Source organism: Neltuma alba, unplaced genomic scaffold (assembly GCF_004799145.2).
Source record: "Neltuma alba isolate B1F8T4 unplaced genomic scaffold, ASM479914v2 tig00012534_pilon, whole genome shotgun sequence".
NCBI classification, from domain to species: Eukaryota; Viridiplantae; Streptophyta; class Magnoliopsida; order Fabales; family Fabaceae; genus Neltuma; species Neltuma alba.
In genome coordinates, this window is record NW_021636999.1 from 19,265 (window position 1) to 38,601 (window position 19,337).

The 19,337-nt window shown below is 35.5% G+C and overlaps 1 protein-coding gene and 1 pseudogene across 1 annotated transcript; both read left to right on the forward strand.

Annotated features, from left to right (window-relative positions):
• The first annotated feature begins 233 nt into the window (after positions 1–233).
• LOC114728340 (DNA replication licensing factor MCM7) lies at positions 234–5,739 on the forward strand. The gene is made up of 15 exons (XM_028915229.1): positions 234–339; positions 451–518; positions 679–738; positions 864–1,087; positions 1,360–1,537; positions 1,826–1,948; positions 2,328–2,417; positions 2,653–2,795; positions 3,046–3,223; positions 3,452–3,643; positions 3,765–3,937; positions 4,105–4,308; positions 4,473–4,638; positions 4,859–5,080; positions 5,592–5,739. The coding sequence occupies exons 1-15, from the start codon at positions 309–311 to the stop codon at positions 5,694–5,696; spliced, it is 2,157 nt and encodes a 718-aa protein (XP_028771062.1). The 5' UTR covers positions 234–308; the 3' UTR covers positions 5,697–5,739.
• A 2,356-nt stretch (positions 5,740–8,095) lies between these two features.
• Positions 8,096–19,299, forward strand: LOC114728342 (bromodomain and WD repeat-containing protein 3-like; annotated as a pseudogene).
• The last annotated feature ends 38 nt before the right edge of the window (positions 19,300–19,337 follow it).

Genomic DNA, 19,337 nt, shown 5'->3' on the forward strand with positions numbered 1-19,337 from the left:
AAAAAGCTATAATTTTAATAAAAAATTAGGGTCTGATTAAAAGATTAAGGTATGTTTAGAAGAGGAGAGAGAACGTTGGGTAGAAAAGAAAGGAGAGAGAACATCCCGTTCTTCCTTTTTTTTGGGGCCATCCGATGGCCCATTTCCCCGCCCGTCCTTTCCCGCCAAAAGTCACAGCATTGTTTGTCATTTGGCGCCAAAATCCCTCAAATCCAAATCTCGTTCGCGCTCTAGTTTCTTTGTGCCGATTCATTCACACATTTCAGCCTGAGAGTGAAGCTGCTCTCCTGTCCTTGCCCGGTTGAACCATGAAGGACCTCGACTTCAATGCAGACGTAGGTGAGACCTTCGTTCGCCTTACTCTTCGCCGCGACTCGTTGAGCTTATTGTTCTGTTTTTGTTTAGTTTTTATTTACTCCGGTTGAACCAATTCTTTCTTTCCCTCCCTAGCTCTGGCAAAGGAGTTTCTTTCGAACTTCGCAGATGCAAACGGTCAACCCAAATACATGAACATTTTGGTCAGTGCTTTATTTTAATTCAACTTGTATTTCTTCCCTTATTTTCTGAATTGACGAGGTGGAAGCCCAAATCGTCTGAGACCAATAAAATCCTACCTCTTTCGTGGAATAGAGAAACCAGAATGAAAATTAACCCTAATTCGTTGTTTTCCCCTTTCAGCAAGACGTTGCTAACCACAAAACTCGAGCTATCCAAATTGACATTGGGGACTTGATCAATGTAACACTCTCTCCCTCCCCCTCCTTAAAATTCTACCCACCTTTTTGTATGAGGTGGGTCTGTTACGCTATTATTGTCTATTATACTCACGAACAATTATTCTGTTATCTTTTCTGAAACTTCAGTATAAAGATCTAGACGAAGAATTTCTCAGACGTGTGACCGAAAATACTCGGAGGTACATTGGAATTTTTGCTGATGCGATCGACGGCCTTATGCCAGAGCCCACTGAAGCCTTTACGGATGATGATCATGATATATTGATGACACAGAGATCTGACGAAGGAGCGGAAGGTGCTGATGGTTCAGATCCTCTTCAAAAGATGCCTTCTGAGATCAAGCGCTACTTGTAAGTTTGACTAAAAGCCCTCTTGTCCTACTTACATGGAATCTATAATAATTATATTTATATGTTGATAATTACGAAATTCACTGCATTTAATCACTTTCTAGGCTTAAATCATCTTCATCCAGGAAATTTACGTGAGCTTAAATTGGTAATCTGATAGTTATTCTTCAATCTCTTGCTGGAATTCCTGCTTCTTTACTTCGAGAGTCGTTGATAATTGTGAAAATATCATGAAATATGGTTGTCGGCTAATATTACCCCGTATACTCCAGTGAAGTTTATATTAAGGCATCTTCAAAGGGGCGGCCATTTACAATTAGGGAGGTGAAGGCTTCATATATTGGTCAGCTTATAAAGACATCTGGTATTGTGACCCGATGTTCGGATGTTAAACCATTGATGCAGGTAGCTGTTTACACATGTGAAGATTGTGGCTTTGAAATCTACCAGGTAATTTAAAGAGGACTTATTGATATGGTCGTTTTTTGTATTGTGCAGTTTTAATGAAGAAAGAAACTAGGAAATAGAATAAAAACTACAACATGAGATTTAATTTTCAGTTTCAAAACTTTTCTCTTTTGTTATTATGATCTAACTGCCAAGATGTTGAGAAAAGATGCTTAAAGTAATTTATCTATCAATTAAACCTTTTTTTTTCTTTTGGGATTTGTTTTGACCTTTGAGATATTCATGTATCATTGTTCCTTAAGATTGTTGTTTTCTTCCCCTCTTAAACAGGAGGTAACAGCTCGGGTCTTCATGCCTTTGTTTGAGTGTCCTTCTAAGCGCTGTCATATGAATCAAAGCAAGGGGAATCTCATTCTTCAACTAAGAGCATCAAAGTTCTTGAAATTTCAGGAGGTTTGTCCTTGACTCTCTTTCAGTCATCAAAATATGTCTTGAAGAAGAAATCTTTTTTTTTTCCTTGCTATAGGCTCTACGTGAATGTTTGGTTACCTTCAAGGAAATATATTCCTTTTCTTTTGTATAGAAAACGAGATATATAATATTGATCAAATTCCCATCATTATTACTTAAAAATTATTGTATTTTTATTACTTTTTATCTAGAAATACAAAAATATGTCTCATCCACAAAATTATTTAATGAGCTTTTCTTTTTTGAACCCTATCCTCTATGCTCAACAGCCTTTCATGTGATAAATTGATTTATTTTACATTCTGTGGCATGCAATTGCTTAGTTAGTTATAATAAACCTTGTGAGATGATCAAATTGCAGGCAAAACTTCAAGAACTAGCTGAACATGTTCCAAAAGGACATATCCCCCGAACAATGACTGTTCATTTAAGGGGAGAGCTCACAAGAAAGGTTTGTCATTTCCTGCCGTGGAATTAGCCTAAAAATTTGTGGCACCAATTGTTTTCTTCTTAAATATTGTGACAAATAAAGCATGGTCAGCGCTATATTTTCATCTGAGAGTTTTTTTTCAAACTTTTTTTTTTCGAAAGGTAGTTGAGAAACATATTTTACAAACGAAAAACTAATGTTAGCCTTACAAGCTTTGCTGGATTTAATTATCGTACTCTTTATTAAACATTTTCAGGTAGCCCCAGGTGATGTTGTTGAATTATCTGGTATTTTTCTTCCCATACCTTTCACTGGTTACAGAGCAATGCGTGCTGGGCTAGTTGCTGATACTTACTTAGAAGCCATGTCTGTTACCCATTTCAAGAAAAGATATGAAGAGTAAGTCACCTTTAAAATCTTAATAATGGCTGGAACTTTTTCTTATTCCGCTAGAATTCACTGTTGTTTCTCTCACTGGTTAGTCCCTATAAGGCTCCAGTTTAGACAAACTATTGTAATAAACTTGGTTTCTCTCATATGCTGCTTATTTGTATATGTCCACGCACATCTTGCGGAAATGCTCTCATAAAAATGATAGTTCACCAATGTTGGGAGGAAATTTATCCTTTTCCATTGGATTCTTTTACAGGTATGAATTTTTTGGAGACGAAGAAGAGCAGATTTTAAAATTAGCTGAAGATGGCGACATCTACAACAAGTTGGCTAGATCACTGGCTCCTGAAATTTTTGGACATGAAGATATCAAGAAAGCATTGCTTCTTCTTCTTGTTGGTGCTCCTCACAGGAAGTTAAAAGATGGGATGAAGGTAATGAGCTATGCTTGATTATTTGGACTATGCATGTTCATCTGTGGTTTGGCCCAAAAAATCATTTTGATTCATGGTTTAAGACACGCTGGCTTCATAGTGAAATGATAATTTTGAGTTAAAGGATAAAGCTTTTACCTTTCCATTAGTGGTGTTACTTTTTATTATTTTGCATATGCTGCATTTGATCATGTTTGTAAACGTCATATTTTTCATATATAATTGCAGATCAGAGGAGATTTGCATATATGTTTGATGGGTGATCCTGGTGTGGCAAAGAGTCAGCTCCTTAAACACATAATTAACGTAGCACCAAGAGGAGTGTACACCACTGGCAAGGGAAGTAGTGGTGTAGGTCTAACTGCTGCTGTTCAGAAGGATCCAGTGACCAATGAGATGGTTCTGGAAGGTGGAGCATTGGTAATTCAAACTTTTTCCCCCCCCTTCCTTTTTTGTCTGCAGCAATTCATTCAATATCCTGTTTTATTAGGAAAAGCTGCTTTTTGTTGTTATGGGTATAATGCCGGAATACTGTATTCAGGTACTAGCAGATATGGGCATTTGTGCCATTGATGAGTTCGACAAGATGGATGAATCTGATCGTACAGCTATACATGAAGTTATGGAACAGCAGACTGTGAGCATTGCCAAGGCCGGGATCACTACATCCTTGAATGCAAGGACTGCTGTCCTTGCTGCTGCCAATCCGGCATGGTTAATACTTCTTGTCTTTAGTGATATTTATACGTGATCGTTTTCATCTTTAATTAGACACTACTCTTTATTGGTTACTTATTGTCTTTGGGAGAATGGAGACCAGGTCTAATATGCATTGACACTTGAGCATATCCAAAATTTATTCTTTTTAATTTTATGTGAAGGGGAAGATATGATCTAAGAAGAACTCCAGCAGAAAATATTAATCTTCCTCCCGCCCTGCTATCAAGATTTGATCTTCTGTGGCTAATCCTCGATCGAGCTGATATGGATAGTGATCTTGAAATGGCTAGGCATATCGTCTATGTCCACCAAAATAAAGAATCTCCTGCTTTGGGATTCACTCCTCTTGAACCATCTGTTCTCCGGTAAATTCACATACTGTCTTGCATTAAAGCACTGTTGCCTGCGGAATTTCAATAATTTTCATCGGATTTTCCAGCTCAGTTTGTGCTGATTTGATTGCATGGTTATACTGACTTCTGTTATCCTTGGGTCACTGCTAATTAAGTCATGCTTTATTTTTTTCTAGAGCATATATATCTACTGCAAGAAGATTATCTCCAAGTGTCCCCAGGGAATTGGAAGAGTACATTGCTACTGCTTATTCTAGTATTCGCCAAGAAGAAGCCAAGTCAAGTACTCCCCATTCATACACAACTGTCAGAACTTTACTCAGCATTCTCCGCGTATCAGCTGTAAGCTCAGTCTCCATGTTTTAATTTTAATGTCAACAACAACAAATTATATTATAACTACTACCGAGGAATAGGTTCAGATCGGTCTAAAGAGGAAAGAGGAAAGCTATGGTCGGACAAAAGAGAGTCAAGTCTCTCAGCATAGATTATTTGGTTATAGGTCATTAAAATGCGTAAACTGTTTCTAATCAGTTGAATGGCCCTCTGCAATTCTTGATAGGCATTAGCGAGACTCCGCTTTTCGGAAACTGTCGCTCAGAGTGACGTGGACGAGGCACTGAGGTTAATGCAGATGTCGAAGTTCTCTTTATACTCCGATGAGCGTCAAAGATCTGGTCTAGATGCGATATCTGATATCTATTCTATTCTGCGAGATGAAGCTGCAAGGAGTAACCGGATGGACGTAAGCTATGCCCGCGCCCTCAATTGGATATCTAGGAAGGTGAGTTCGCTCTAGAGTTGAATTCCATCTACTATTTAGTAGTAGTAATTTAAAATGACTTTATGTAACGCAGATGAATGGATTTAAAATCAAGCTTGACTGCTGAAACACATGCCAATATTCTACAGAAAATCGATTCAATATAAATTATGAAATTTTATTGGTGGCAAAAAAAAAATGAAATTTACATCACGAGTCATAAAGTGAAACTCATTTTTGAGGCTCCGTGTGGGCCCCCTTTGAAATAAATGTTTTAGCTGATAAAATTTAACTGGAAGGACATTATTGCATTTCATGGAATCAACGGGCAGGGAAGATTTTAGCTGGTTTAGCATGTGGTGATCCTGATAATATATCAGTTGAGTAAAATGGTTTGAAAAGAGCTAGATTGGTTTTTAATTCTGTCCGAAACTTATTAGCTACTACCGAGAATACGGAGTTTGATTTCAATTTGATGCATTGGTATATTCTTGACCGGTCCGTAATTGAACTTTTTGTGGCTCGTGGACAGGGCTACAGCGAAGCGCAGCTGAAAGAGTGTTTGGAGGAGTACGCAGCATTAAATGTTTGGCAGATACACCCCCACACTTTTGATATCCGATTCATCGATGCTTGATGTACCCTTATTGCAAATATACTGGAATTGAGCCAATCCAATTTTAACCCTGTTTTCTCCAGGTCTGGTTTATCCTGTAGTTTGGTCTCACGAAGCTCACCAAGTGTTTTTTTTTTTTAATGGTATTGATAGTTAGGATTTTTCATGTTTAAATTAAATGTTCATGCTTCAGCTTAGATAAGATCGGAGGCGCTGATTGTGTTGCTTCTTGTCTATTTGGATTTGCCTCAGCTATGATATATTTTGTAAAAATGACATCGTAGAAATGGAAGTCAGGTCGAATCTGAATGGACTCCGTCATCCGGAGACTGACTTGCTTCGGCTATATATATATTGTTTTTGGGAACAAATAGCTATACTATAATTAGCAAAAATGAACCGCAATGCTATGCTTAATCAGATGCCTTAAATGATAAATCAGAGTCCTAGAAAATTCAGCGAGAGTTTTGCCATTATGGATCCTACTTGACGACACAATCTGCATTAATCTTACAATATGAATTTGATAAAAGATTGTAACCAGAATAAAAAACAATTTATTTATTGATATCTGCATCATTTATCCACTAGTTATCATTTACTAGTTTACTAGTTAACATAAATACTTTAAGATGGCATAAAAGTTAGCATGCCTATTAATAAAATAATAATGTGATTACGATAACATCAATATAAATATATTCTTCTGTTCTACTTCACCCGGTTCTTTAATGACTTTAAGGAATTGACGGTGATGAATGCTTTATGTAAGATGAATTGTCGAAATTTCAACCAAAGGAAGTAAAATTTTTATTTTTATGTTTTTCGCATTTGCCGAATCAAATGTTGTATTTATTTATTTATATATGCTGGAAAATTTATTTTATTTGTGAAAATTGCAGGAGACAGTACTAATGATCCATGAGAGACATGTAATAGCACTTCTTATTATTAATATAAGAACTAGTTGAAGATTTAATTTAATTTTAAATATAAGACTTTAGTTCACTTTGATTTTAATATTTATTTCTTTTATCACCAAGTAATCCCATGATGATTAAGAGGTATTTTTAATACACATGATTAATTGGAGTATTTCAAAAAGAAAATATTTATTTATTATAAATAACTAACTCTTTTTTAATATTTACAAATTAGTTATTTAGTTTATATTAAGAACCTTAGTATCAATTATGTAATATCAATTTACCATGTTATACTTAATTTATAAATAATTCTGTTATATGATGGTTAAAAATTAAATTGAATTATTTATGATCTCTAAGTAATATTATTTGTTAACTTTTATGTTTAGAACGATTGTATTATTAAGCGGGACGCATCTCATCCATGCCATCAGTATATGCCATTAGTCATACGCCGTCCTCTGGAAAAAGGATCATGATTGGCCAAAGAAAAAGAGTGTGACTGTTTAAGTACAGATTATGATACTAATATAAAAAATAATAAAAAATATTAAATTTTAAAAAGATAAATATGTCATGCTAATTACTCTTGTACTGATTTTGACTATACTTGTAATGATTTTTACTACTCAAAACCTATCAACCTTACCTATTTATCATTTTGAAATTCAATAAATATTTTCCTGTCATTTTTTAATATTAAATACCATATTCTTACATTTATTTTAAATAATTTTGCACCGTAAAAAATAAAATATGTGAGTTTTATTTGTTCCCACCCTTTCTCTGTTTTTTTGGAAAAAAATTTAATTTTATTTAAAAAAACCCACGTTACATCGAAGGGTTGAGATTTTAGAAAAGCAAGGTAGAAAATGGTCTAGACCTTTTTCACATGGAATTAAAATTCATAAAATATTATTTCTGATCTTGTTTATAAAGCTGGTTTTTATACTTAACATCAGGTGGATACTTTTGCTCCGCGGTAACGTCAGAGCATGCCCGTGGCCCTGTGGCCCTGGCAATCCTATATAGTCTGTTTCTTTTCGTTTTCGGTTTTTTTTTTTTCCGCGCTTTGGCAATTTAGTTAATCATACAAAACTAACTCAGGGGTGATCGGGCTTATCACAAAAACTAACTCAGGGGTGATCGGAGCTGATGCCCCCCCCCCCCCAAAAAAAAAAAAACCGGAGCGCTATGCACAGCAAACAAAAAGTTCTATAGCATTCATATATGTATGGATTATGTTTCTGGCAAAAAATTGCATCGATTATGTTCGATAAACATTTTACATTCTGCCCAAAAAAGATAAACTTTTTATACTACATGTAGAGATATGCCGCATATATTTATGTGATACATTAAATATAAGAAACACACGACCTGAAAAATAAATATATTTTTGTTGCCAACAAAAATAATACGCATTTTTTTAAACTTAACTTTATTTATTGTGAGCTATATTATATAAATAAATCCTGCAGGATACTATTTCGTTGTCCCCGCGGCTGCGTCATCGGACACCGAGGAAAAGGGGCAACTTTCCGACCGGATTAACCTCAAAACCGAAAACGATAAAGAGTAAAAGCTACAGTTTCGGACGAATCTTCCTCAGTCCCTGACATCAAATATTAATTTCTTTCTTAGGGTGAGTTAGTGTTTGAGACTTGGAAGAACCTAGGCTTTAATTTTCTTTGCAACTGCAAGTTCAGCTTTCAAATCTCTTCTTATTAACCCGAGTCTATAATAGCAACGATGCCCTAGATAGGAAACGAATCAAGTCTTACATTTCTTTTTTATTTTCTTTAATGGTAAGTGTTTTTGTCAATAAATTTCTCCCCTCTGTGTTGAAACCACTCAAAGATTTTGAATAACATTTTTTTTTATGCTCTCGGTGGGTTATTTTTCAGGTGTCTTCATCATGGACTTGGATGACATCGGAGTCCAACCTAACTTCCTCGCTGCTTTACCCTCCTGAAGCAATTTAGAGGTGATTCCATCCTCCTTGTTTCAATTATGCTGTCTTTCGTTCTATATTTTGTTTTATTTTATTCAGGTTGAATACTGGAATTATTTCAATTGAGTCTCTCCTTTCAGTTCTCTTTATTGGCTGGCTTCCAAAGAATCACATAGGAACAAAATTTACCGCGAAGGATATTGCAATGTTGGTTGTTCGGTTTTTCTCATTTTGAAGGTCTATTTCGCACTCTTGCTGTACTCAATCTTCAACCTTAGCTAACTTTATTGAAGTCTTGTGAGAATCACCTGCTCTTTCCCTGGAGAAAAAGATCTTGAACGGCCATGAAAATCACATAATAATTTCAGTTCTGTTTCTTAATCTTTTTTACCATTCAAATGTTGGGCTAATCATTTGCATCCAAATCAACCTTGGCAAATCTAGTGATAGTATGATCATGCCAAAATAGAAGCTACTGATCTTTTTTGCATAATTACCAGGGTTGGCAATAGTTCCCTAATTTAGCCAGTGTAAAAGTGTTTGACTTTTCTTTGATTTTTTTCCTTATCTGTTGTTAATTTGGTAGTGCACCAGCTTTTCTTGTACATATATTATTGAGGTTTGTTACTTCGCTGAGTGAAATTATTTATTTGTCAAAATGGAATTTTTTCTCTGTTTTAGGCTTCTTTAAAAGCATGGATTCACGAAAGTGCATGGCTTCTACTGGTGCGTCATTAGTTAAGGTGTCACCTTTAAGCTTTACAAATCAGGTGGATAAGATGGCTCGACCTTGTAATGATAAAGGAGCTGCTGGTCATGATGTTGACACTGATGTGGATATGGACCTTAGAGAAGTTTACTTTTTGATTATGCATTTTTTGTCCGCTGGGCCATGTAAGAGGACTTTTTCGCATTTCTGGAATGAACTTTTGGAGCATCAGCTTCTGCCAAGAAGATATCATGCTTGGTTTTCAAGAAGTGGCTTGCACAGCGGGAATGATGATGATGATGGCATTTCTTTCCCTTTGAATTACAACGTATTAGCGGATAGGTACTTTTTGCCCCTCTAAAAACATATAATGTGGTGGTAAATTTCATCTATGCTACTAAATAAATGCAGCAAGTGCTTTGAACTTCTTTTGCTTTCTGTTTTTAACATCCTGCAGATTGTTTCATAGAGATCCAACGTCTTTAACTTTGAGAAACTTATATTTGTGATGGTCAAAGCTTGCTCCAAATATCAGTTTTTTAAAAAAAATAAATAAATGTGCCTATAGAAATTCTATTGATAAAAAAATGTGCTGATCAAAATGAGGATTTTTCTTTATATCTTAAAATAAACACCCCCTCCCCTAAAAGAGAACTCTTGCTTTAATTAGCTTGGGAAACTAAGTTAGCAATGGCCTTCGCCTACTCTGCCTTGCGTGGGCGTTGATTTTTGGTCATTTTTGTAAACCCAAGGTATTCTCACATAGCAAAGGATCACTTGGTAAAGCTTCTGAAGCAATTGATGCTGAGCACAGCCCATCCCATGCACAGCAAACTTCGAGAAAGTGCCCCTAATGCTGCTGATGTTCCTACTTTACTTGGATCTGGTTCCTTTTCTCTTTTGGACGGTACGTGATATGCTATATTAATCTACTTTCTCTATTCAATTATTTAACCTATCATTTATATTCTGGGAAGATATAACTTTTAGTCCCTGAAATTCCTCTCAATTATCAATCTGATCTCTGAACTATGACTCAAAACAATTATTTTATTAAGTAATTATAGAGATTCAGTTGTATAGACTTAAGAAACTATAGGAACTGAGTTATTCAGAGGCAAATTTTGGGAATAAATTGATAATTGACGAAAAGTTTATCGGACAAAAGTTATATTTTTCCTTTATATTCCTGTAGTTTTAAATTAAGGGTACACTCTACAAAATGTCTGTCAACTGAGATGGGTACAATTTTATACTTCAATTGCTATCAGACTTTTCTGCTAGTATCGTAGTGAATGTATTAGTAAAGTGAAGTCGTGGTTACAGATTTCCGTCAATGTCTTGTCTATTCTTAACCTTCACAATATCAGTTGAGGGATGTGTTAATATTCCATTGATTTAGGTTTGAGTAATAGGCCTGTGTTATACAAATCACAAATCAAACCTTGTTTGAATTGATGCTTTTTTATTAATAATTTTACACAATGAACATTCTGTGATTATGTTTGTATCATAAAATACAGATTTCTGTAAATTATCTGATTTCTTCTCTTGGGGTTTTACAGCTGTTCTTGAAGTAGTAGGACTAACTTCGTCAAGAGCTCAAATTCAGCTTGACTCATTTATTAAATGAAAAAAAAAAAAATTATCAACATATTACATTAGTTTAATTAGATAAGCCAATCATCAAAATTTAATGTTTTAGTTAAGCTCACAAACAACTTGGTTAGTAATAAAATGTGCATTTATTGACAAATACAGAACCATTTGCTTCACTAAAACATTGTAATGCATATTAGTCTAAAGTTTCTAATATAACTCACGTATAATATAAAGTTGATTTTTTTTTTTTTTGGTTTCACACTATTTCGAGTGAACCAGCTCGATCACGTCTTTGCATTGGTCATGTACTCTCTAGTGAGATTGCTGCTTGGGCTGTGTACAATGTAGCCATTGTCTGGAATTTTTTTTAAAATATTTTTTTGAGCTTGTCAATGTGAAGCGGCTGGATGATGAATATCTGGATATTTATTCAAATAGTTTTCTTTGGCTTGGTATTTCTTCTTGGTGCTCTCTTTTTTCCTAGTGCAGTACTGTTCAAGAGTTTATTTCATCAACTGTGTTTAAATATGTCATATTCTTGCCATATTTATTTGGCCCTATCTGCATTGGAAATCACAGGATATAAATATATTTATTTTATCTTAATGTTTGGGTGTTTGCACAGTTGATAGGAAAACAGGGAAAAATCAAGTTAAGCCCCTTCCGGCTTACCTGCGTTGGCCTCACATGCAGGCTAATCAAGTTCAGGGGCTATATTTAAGGGAAATTGGAGGTGGTTTCACAAGACACCATCGAGCCCCATCAATTCGATCTGCATGTTATGCAATAGCCAAACCATCAACTATGGTGCAGAAGATGCAAAACATAAAGAAGTTGAGGGGACATCGTGTGGCTGTCTATTGTGGTATGGCCTGCTTTTTTGCTAAACTTGTGATTTGAAGTTCATTTTCTCTTTCTAATTTCTTTCAGCTAAAATTTTGAACAATTTCATGGTAAGTTGAATGATGGTTTGAAGATGATTAGTAGTTAAATGTTAATTAGTTAAAAATTGTTGGATCATTATCTTGCAGCCATATTTGATCGATCTGGAAGATATGTGATCAGTGGTTCAGACGATCGTCTTGTTAAGATTTGGTCTATGGAAACTGCATTTTGTTTAGCGAGCTGCCGTGGACATGAAGTGAGTCAAGAATATTGTGAATGAAAGTAATTTTGATAAGTGCAATTTTACCCTTCATTGTCATTAAATCTTCTGCTGTGGTTATGTGGATTGAAGGGTGATATCACTGATTTGGCTGTAAGCTCAAACAATGCTTTGGTGGCATCTGCATCAAATGATTTTGTCATTCGAGTTGTAAGTCTGTGTTAACTTTTGTTATCTTCCTGTATTTCTTGGCAAACTGAGCTGGTATTACCTTGCAACAGTGGCGCTTACCAGATGGAATGCCAATATCAGTTTTACGGGGACATACTGGAGCTGTTAACACCATTGCATTTAGTCCTCGACCCAGTGCTGTATACCAGCTTTTATCGTGAGTCTCTCCTATAATTCAATGATATTTTTTGGCTTTCAAATCTTGTTGGTAGTCTATACTAGTTACATATTAAATTTTATGCTAAGATTAGATAAGTGCATTGTTTATGAAAAATTTTGAAGTATTTTTTATCTATGAGGTTTAGTTAAGTTTTATGGTTACTGGTTATAATTTGAATTTATCATGATGATGATAGTGTACTATTATAATTATTAAAATCGTTGATTCCTATGCCCTGAGTTGTAAATTTATTTGCTGCTCTTAAATATCAAATTCTGTGGGCATGTCATCTGCATTTTAAAATATAAAATTAAATTATTACATTAACAAAGTTACCTTTTCTGCAAAGAATGTATTTTTTATCCCTTAAAAGCAATCAAGATTTGCAAGTCTGAGGATTCTTATTTTGTCACCCCACATTTTGAGGGATGCAGGTCATCAGATGATGGAACTTGTCGAATATGGGATGCAAGATATTCACAGTGCAATCCACGGATATACCTGCCTCGGCCTTCCGATTCTCTAACTGGTCAGATCTTCGTTTCTAGTGCTACTATGAATTGGTCAGACCTAGACCTAGACCTAGATATGGTCTGAGTTTATTGGTCAGGGATAACTACAATACTATCTGAGTTTATTGGTCAGGGATAACTACTATACTATGTTGTGGATTGTGCTATGCAAAGGTTTAGATTCTACAAAATAAGTCAAATATAAAAGCACATTTTGGAGTAATATGTATCTTAGAATAAATGTAACATTCATATCTCTTTTTTTTTTTTTTGGCCGAACATTCTTATCTCATTCAAAACAATCAAATTTGGGACTTTTAACATGATCTGAACTTTTTTGTCATCTTTGTGCTTAATGCTAGTTCAACTTTAGATCAGTAGTCTGACTTGTCGATTGCCATAAATTCTTGTTATTTAGCTATTCTCGATTGCTCATAAGATTGTGAGAAGCAATGTAAAGTTTATTGCAGGTAAGAACAATGGTCCATCTGCTAATTTACCTTCCTCAAGTAATGGTCAACAAAGCTATCAGATACTTTGTTGTGCGTATAATGCAAATGGAACTGTTTTGTCACTGGTAGCTCTGATACTTTTGCAAGGGTATGTTGACTTAGGACTTCTCTGATTTATTCTATCATTCTTCCACTAATGCTTTTGACTTCTACTTGTTTAAATGTTACATCTACTGAGATCTGTTGACTCGGCTACAATTATTGGTAGGTGTGGAGCGCTTTTAAGTCTAACTCAGATGATTCAGAACAACCAGTACACGAGATGGATTTGTTGGCTGGCCATGAAAATGATGTTAATTATGTGCAGTTTAGGTTGGGTAGTCTTAGTTATATCTTTCTTTTCTTTTCTTTTCTTTTGTTTATTTATTTTATGCACAGATTCATTTGTCTTTGCAACTTCCAAATGCAGTGGTTGCTCAGTGGCTTCGAAATTTTCAACATATGACTCTTTAAAGGAAGAAAATGTCCCGAAGTTCAGAAGCTCCTGGTCAATACATATTTTATGACTTGCATATTATAGTCTGCTATTCTTATATCATGTTTAATATTATTTTTGGTCCCAAATATAAGAGCTAATTGAATATTCAATTTAGTCCTAAATGTGTGGGATCCCAGTCTATTTTGTCTTCCATATTTATTCATTTTTCTGGAAAGTAATTTCCATGATAATTGCACATCTTAAAGGGTTTCCATTCTAATACACATGATAATATTTTAGGGAACACAATACTGGTTTATTTCAAATAACTAACTTGACAAATTTTCTTAATATTTGCAAATTACTTATCTAACTCTTATATTAAGGACCAAAGGAAATATAATTGGTGTAGTTTCTTTTTTCCCCCCAAACTAACTGTGTGATATTGTTGTCATATTGTATTCTTCAGGTTTTGTCATGATAACATAGTTACCTGCTCCCGAGATGGAAGTGCAATTATTTGGGTTCCTAGATCTCGTAGATCTCATGTGAGTTTTTTTAAATAAGGTTTCCGTGGAAATTTGTTTCCTTTTTATCAATAATCGAGGTATATTGAACTGGGTAAATAATAAATGCCTACATGAAATGCATTTTCTTTTCCTAACATGTTAATAGTCCTTAATATGCATAATTTACATGTTGCCTGATGCTATTTCAGGGAAAAGTGGGACGTTGGACTCGTGCATATCATTTAAAAGTGCCTCCACCACCTTTGCCTCCTCAGCCTCCTCGAGGGGGTCCAAGGCAGAGATTCCTACCTACTCCTCGAGGTGTCAATATGATTGTATGGAGCCTGGACAATCGATTTGTACTTGCTGCTATCATGGGTAATGTACTAGATTTAAATTGATGCTTTAACAGGATGGGAAAGTTTATACCAATTTAGATCCCACCAATTTGCCTAGATCATTCCAGTGGTTGAATTTGGCAATTTTGGCTATTAATTGTTGGAAAGTAATATTCCATTAAGTTAAGGTGGGGAGCATCTATAAGTTATTTTATCTTCTTTTTACTACTGATTGCTGCTGATACACTCACCACGCCATATCCTCTCTTTCATCTTTTTACATTTATCCATGCATTATTGCAACTTTTTTAACGTCTTCCCCTACCATGCTTCTTTGGAGGAAAATTTACTAGAGTACAGTCTAATGGCAGCAAAGATGGTTGAATGCATCTGCTGATGACTGGTCTTTTCGTCTTGCAGATTGCAGAATATGTGTTTGGAATGCAGTTGATGGAAGCTTAGTGCACTCTTTGACCGGCCATACTGCATCTGTAACCTCTACTTCCCTCGCACCCCCTACCTTTTTAATTTTATTTTTTATGCAGTCGTAGTTTGCTCTTGACTGAAGCAAGTTTGATTTTTGTTATATTATTGGTACCTTTTCACCTTAATTTAAACTTTCTAATCTTGCTTCACTTTTTAATGTTTTTCAGTCTTATGTTTTGGACGTTCATCCCTTCAACCCTCGGATAGCTATGAGTGCTGGCTATGATGGACGAACAATTGTGTGGGATGTAAGCTTCTCATATTTTGTGTTTTTAAGAACTCTGTATCTTAAGTCTTAATGTATATTTGTCTAAATTATGATTCTCTGATATACTGTCTCAAGATATGGGAGGGCGTGCCTATTCGAACATATGAAATTGGACGGTTTAAGTTGGTGGATGGGAAGTTTTCTCCGTAAGTGTCAATAGAATAATCTATATTACCATGCTTTTATTCATTTATGTTTTCTTATTATCATATATTCTATTGTTGTCCCTTTTATTGGCAAAAACAAAAAATTGCCCTTGTCATGTTTATGGTTTTCTCTTCTATTTTTTTTTTGGGGTGAAATTGTTGTAGTAATTCCACTCCAAAAAAGTCAACAATACATATACATTGAGAGCGAAAGAGATAAATAGGCCACTTTTTAGGAAGGGCTCTTAAAGTTGTCCCAAAAAAAAAAAAGAAAGAAAAAGGAAGTGTTCTTAAATCTTAGCCATTTCAACACCTCAACAACAGCTAAACATATACATCGTTTACAAAAACCAAGAATAAGGTATCGTATGCAATATTGCTAGCTCTAAGAAATTCTATTTCAACTAATCTTAATTTCTTGGGAAGACGTGGCTGAGCTTTAATGCAAATCAACACCAAGATTGCCTTCTTTCCTAATGTACCGCCACTGCAGCTGCAGCAGCAAATAAAACATTATGTTGCTTGAAAGAATGTAGCAAAGCCTGTTCCTGACTTCCAAGCCTTCTACTATGGGTGTACAATTTATCAAATCCATGGCAACATTTAATAGCTTCCTAGCCCACTGACAAGTTAAAAATAAATGGTATAGGGGAGTCAACTTGACAATTAAAGGAAATCAATCCTTCCTTACTAAGCAACCTCTTCTTTGTGATGAACCACATAATATATGAATGTTTTGGTATATTGTGTTTACTCCATACAAAAGGGGCTTGAATAAACCTGGTGTCTTGTTTTTGTAACCACTTATTACCTGATGTCATGGTGTATATGCTGTTTGGCTTTGAAAGCCAAAAACCATCTTCGAATCCCTGTATAAATTTGCATCTCAAGTTCATTAATTTCCTTCAATACCCCCATGCATGTTTATGATTTTCTTTGTATGAAGATTTTGGTGTGTTCCGTTACCATACTATGGTAAATGGGTAATAATATAATTAATGTTTTCTGTGCTCTTTGTTTTCTCAAGTTAATTTGTCTTGTCACTTGATTGTATTTAATTTGGGCAATTATTTACTCTATTTAGCTATCTAATCTTTTCATGTGATTTTTATGTAAATGAATTCCTTCCCTCCATATAAGTGCTTATTAAATCATGCAAATCTCATCACATGTACTATGGCTTGCTTTTGTATCGTTCTGGGCATTCAACCTGATCAACACTTTCACCAATTGGTTTTTCTGCATTCATATCCACATCAAGCTTCCATTAAGTGTTCGTGCCTGCTTCTGTGTGTGTCCTGCCTGGTGAGGAAATTATGTTAGCCATGACTTAATACCACAACACCACATGCCTGATGAGTTTTCTAGCGTATCTTCATGTATACATTCTGATTGTAAGTTAGCTATCTATCACCTCAAATTCTGACATTGCTGCATTGTCAACAATTTTTTTTGGCACATAGGGATGGAACATCAATTGTGCTTTCAGATGATGTTGGCCAAATATATTTTCTGAATACTGGTCAAGGCGAGTCCCAGAAGGATGCAAAATATGACCAGGTGATCAAATATAGACATGCTGATTCCCCTTTTTTTGATAACCATTTTAGTATTTAATAAGATTTTTCATGATGGTACAAGTTTAGTTATGATGTATTGTATCTTGATTTATCTTGCAGTTTTTTCTTGGGGATTATCGACCCCTTGTACGGGATATCCAAGGAAATGTTCTTGATCAGGTTTCTACTAACCGTTATGCCACTGTACTTGGTGATTTTGTCATCATGATTGAGTTGAAATAAAATATTTTGTTTTTCTAGGCATCCAATACATCTGCTAATATATATCACACTTGATGCAGGAGACTCAACTTACACCATACCGAAGAAACATTCAAGATCCTCTGTGTGATTCTAGTATGCTTGGTTCCTATCTCGTAGTTCATGCACTTTATTTTGTTGGTCGAAATACTCCAATAAACTATTTTCATTATGGTCCCAGGTTTGTTGCCATATCCTGAGCCTTATCAGAGTCAATTTCAGCAACGTCGGCTTGGTGCTCTTGGCATTGAATGGCGTCCTTCATCAATAAAGTATGCTGTTGGTCCGGATTTCAGTGTCAGCCAGGACTACCAGGTGATCCCCTTGGCAGATTTGGAAAGAATGGTTGAGCCGCAACCAGAGTTCATAGATGCCATGTTGTGGGAGCCAGAAATTGAAATTATTAGTGATGATAATGACTCAGAATACAATGTAAACGATGATAATGGCAGTGAAGCGGAGCATGGGAGTATAAGTTCAATCTCTTCTAGTGATCCAGAATGCAGTGGAGATGATTGGGATAGCCTTCGAAGGTCAAGAAGGAAAAAACAAAATGCGGAAGTAAGTGGTCTCTTTAACTATTTTGGATTAAATATTTGATTACAACTTCGCCCCTAACCTCAATATCTCTCAGGTCGAGTCAACAACTTCTTCTGGAAGGCGTGTCAGGAAAAGGAATTTGAATGATTGTGATGGCACACCGTCTGGAAGTAACAGAACTAAGAAATCAAAGAACAGCAGGAAATCATCTAAAAGAAAATCTTCCAGCACTAAGACATTAAGACCTCAGCGGATTGCTGCACGGATTGCTCGTAATATGTTATCCCAAATGGATGAAATATCTACTACGGATGGGGAAGATGCTGATCTTGAAGATGAATCATCTGACAGTTTGCAAGATTCAGATATTATTAGTGAGCCTGAAAGGAAGATTCAGAGTATGCGTGAGGAAAATAAGCAACCATTTTTGGATGGGGTTGCTGATGCATCTAAGCCTCCTGCACATTCTGAGTCTCAGGCTAATGTTGGAAATAGAAGGAGACTGGTTCTTAAGTTTTCACTTCGAGATTCTAAGAAAAATTTACCTTTAGAAGACATGGGACATGCATGTGATGCTCAGGCCGATGTGGTATGTCAGTCTTCAAAATCCCTGGAAAGTATTCAAAAGTCTGTACTCGACAAACGTTCTGTGGGCCCAGCATTATCATTTATAGATGTGAACACTGCTCCTCCCCAGAGCCACGACAAAAGTGAAGATAAGATAGACACATCCAAATCTTCAACATCGAAAGATACCTTGCTCACTGATCCTGGAGGGGTTGACCACCTTGGACAAAATACTGTTGGGTATGTTAAATTCTAGATTTTTGTAAAATTGTTAGAGCTCTACTTTAAAAAGAAAAAAAAAAAAAGAAGAAAAACTTTTTTCTTAGAATTAAGGTTTTTCCGACCTTGTTTTGCAGAAAATCAGAACAGTTAGTAACCAGTGATGGAGAGAGAATAAGTTGCGGGAGTCATCCAAAGCCTGCTCATCTTGATACTGGACTCCAACCTTCATCTCTTGAATCTTCATTACTTGGCAACCATTATCTTAACGGTGATGGCTCATTGGCATCTGGGAATGGGATGTCAAATGATGGTGACAAACGCACAGAGGACTCACTAGAAAGAACTGAAGTTACTCCTGACTCAAAAATGAAAGCACCTATGAATTCAACAAAGTTAGTTCTTAAAAAGAAACAAATTTCAGCGGACAATAAAAGTCCATGCAAACTGAAATTTGTTAGCCCTCAGATAGATGCTGAGAATTCCTCATTTATGGTGTCTGGTTTAGGAATGGAAGTATGAAGAGGGTGACTATAAAGTACATGATCACGCCCAACAAAAGGACAGATCATCAAAAATGTGAGGCCAACCCTGTTTTGTTGGTATGACGTGAAGAGAACACGCTAATTGTCAGTAGACA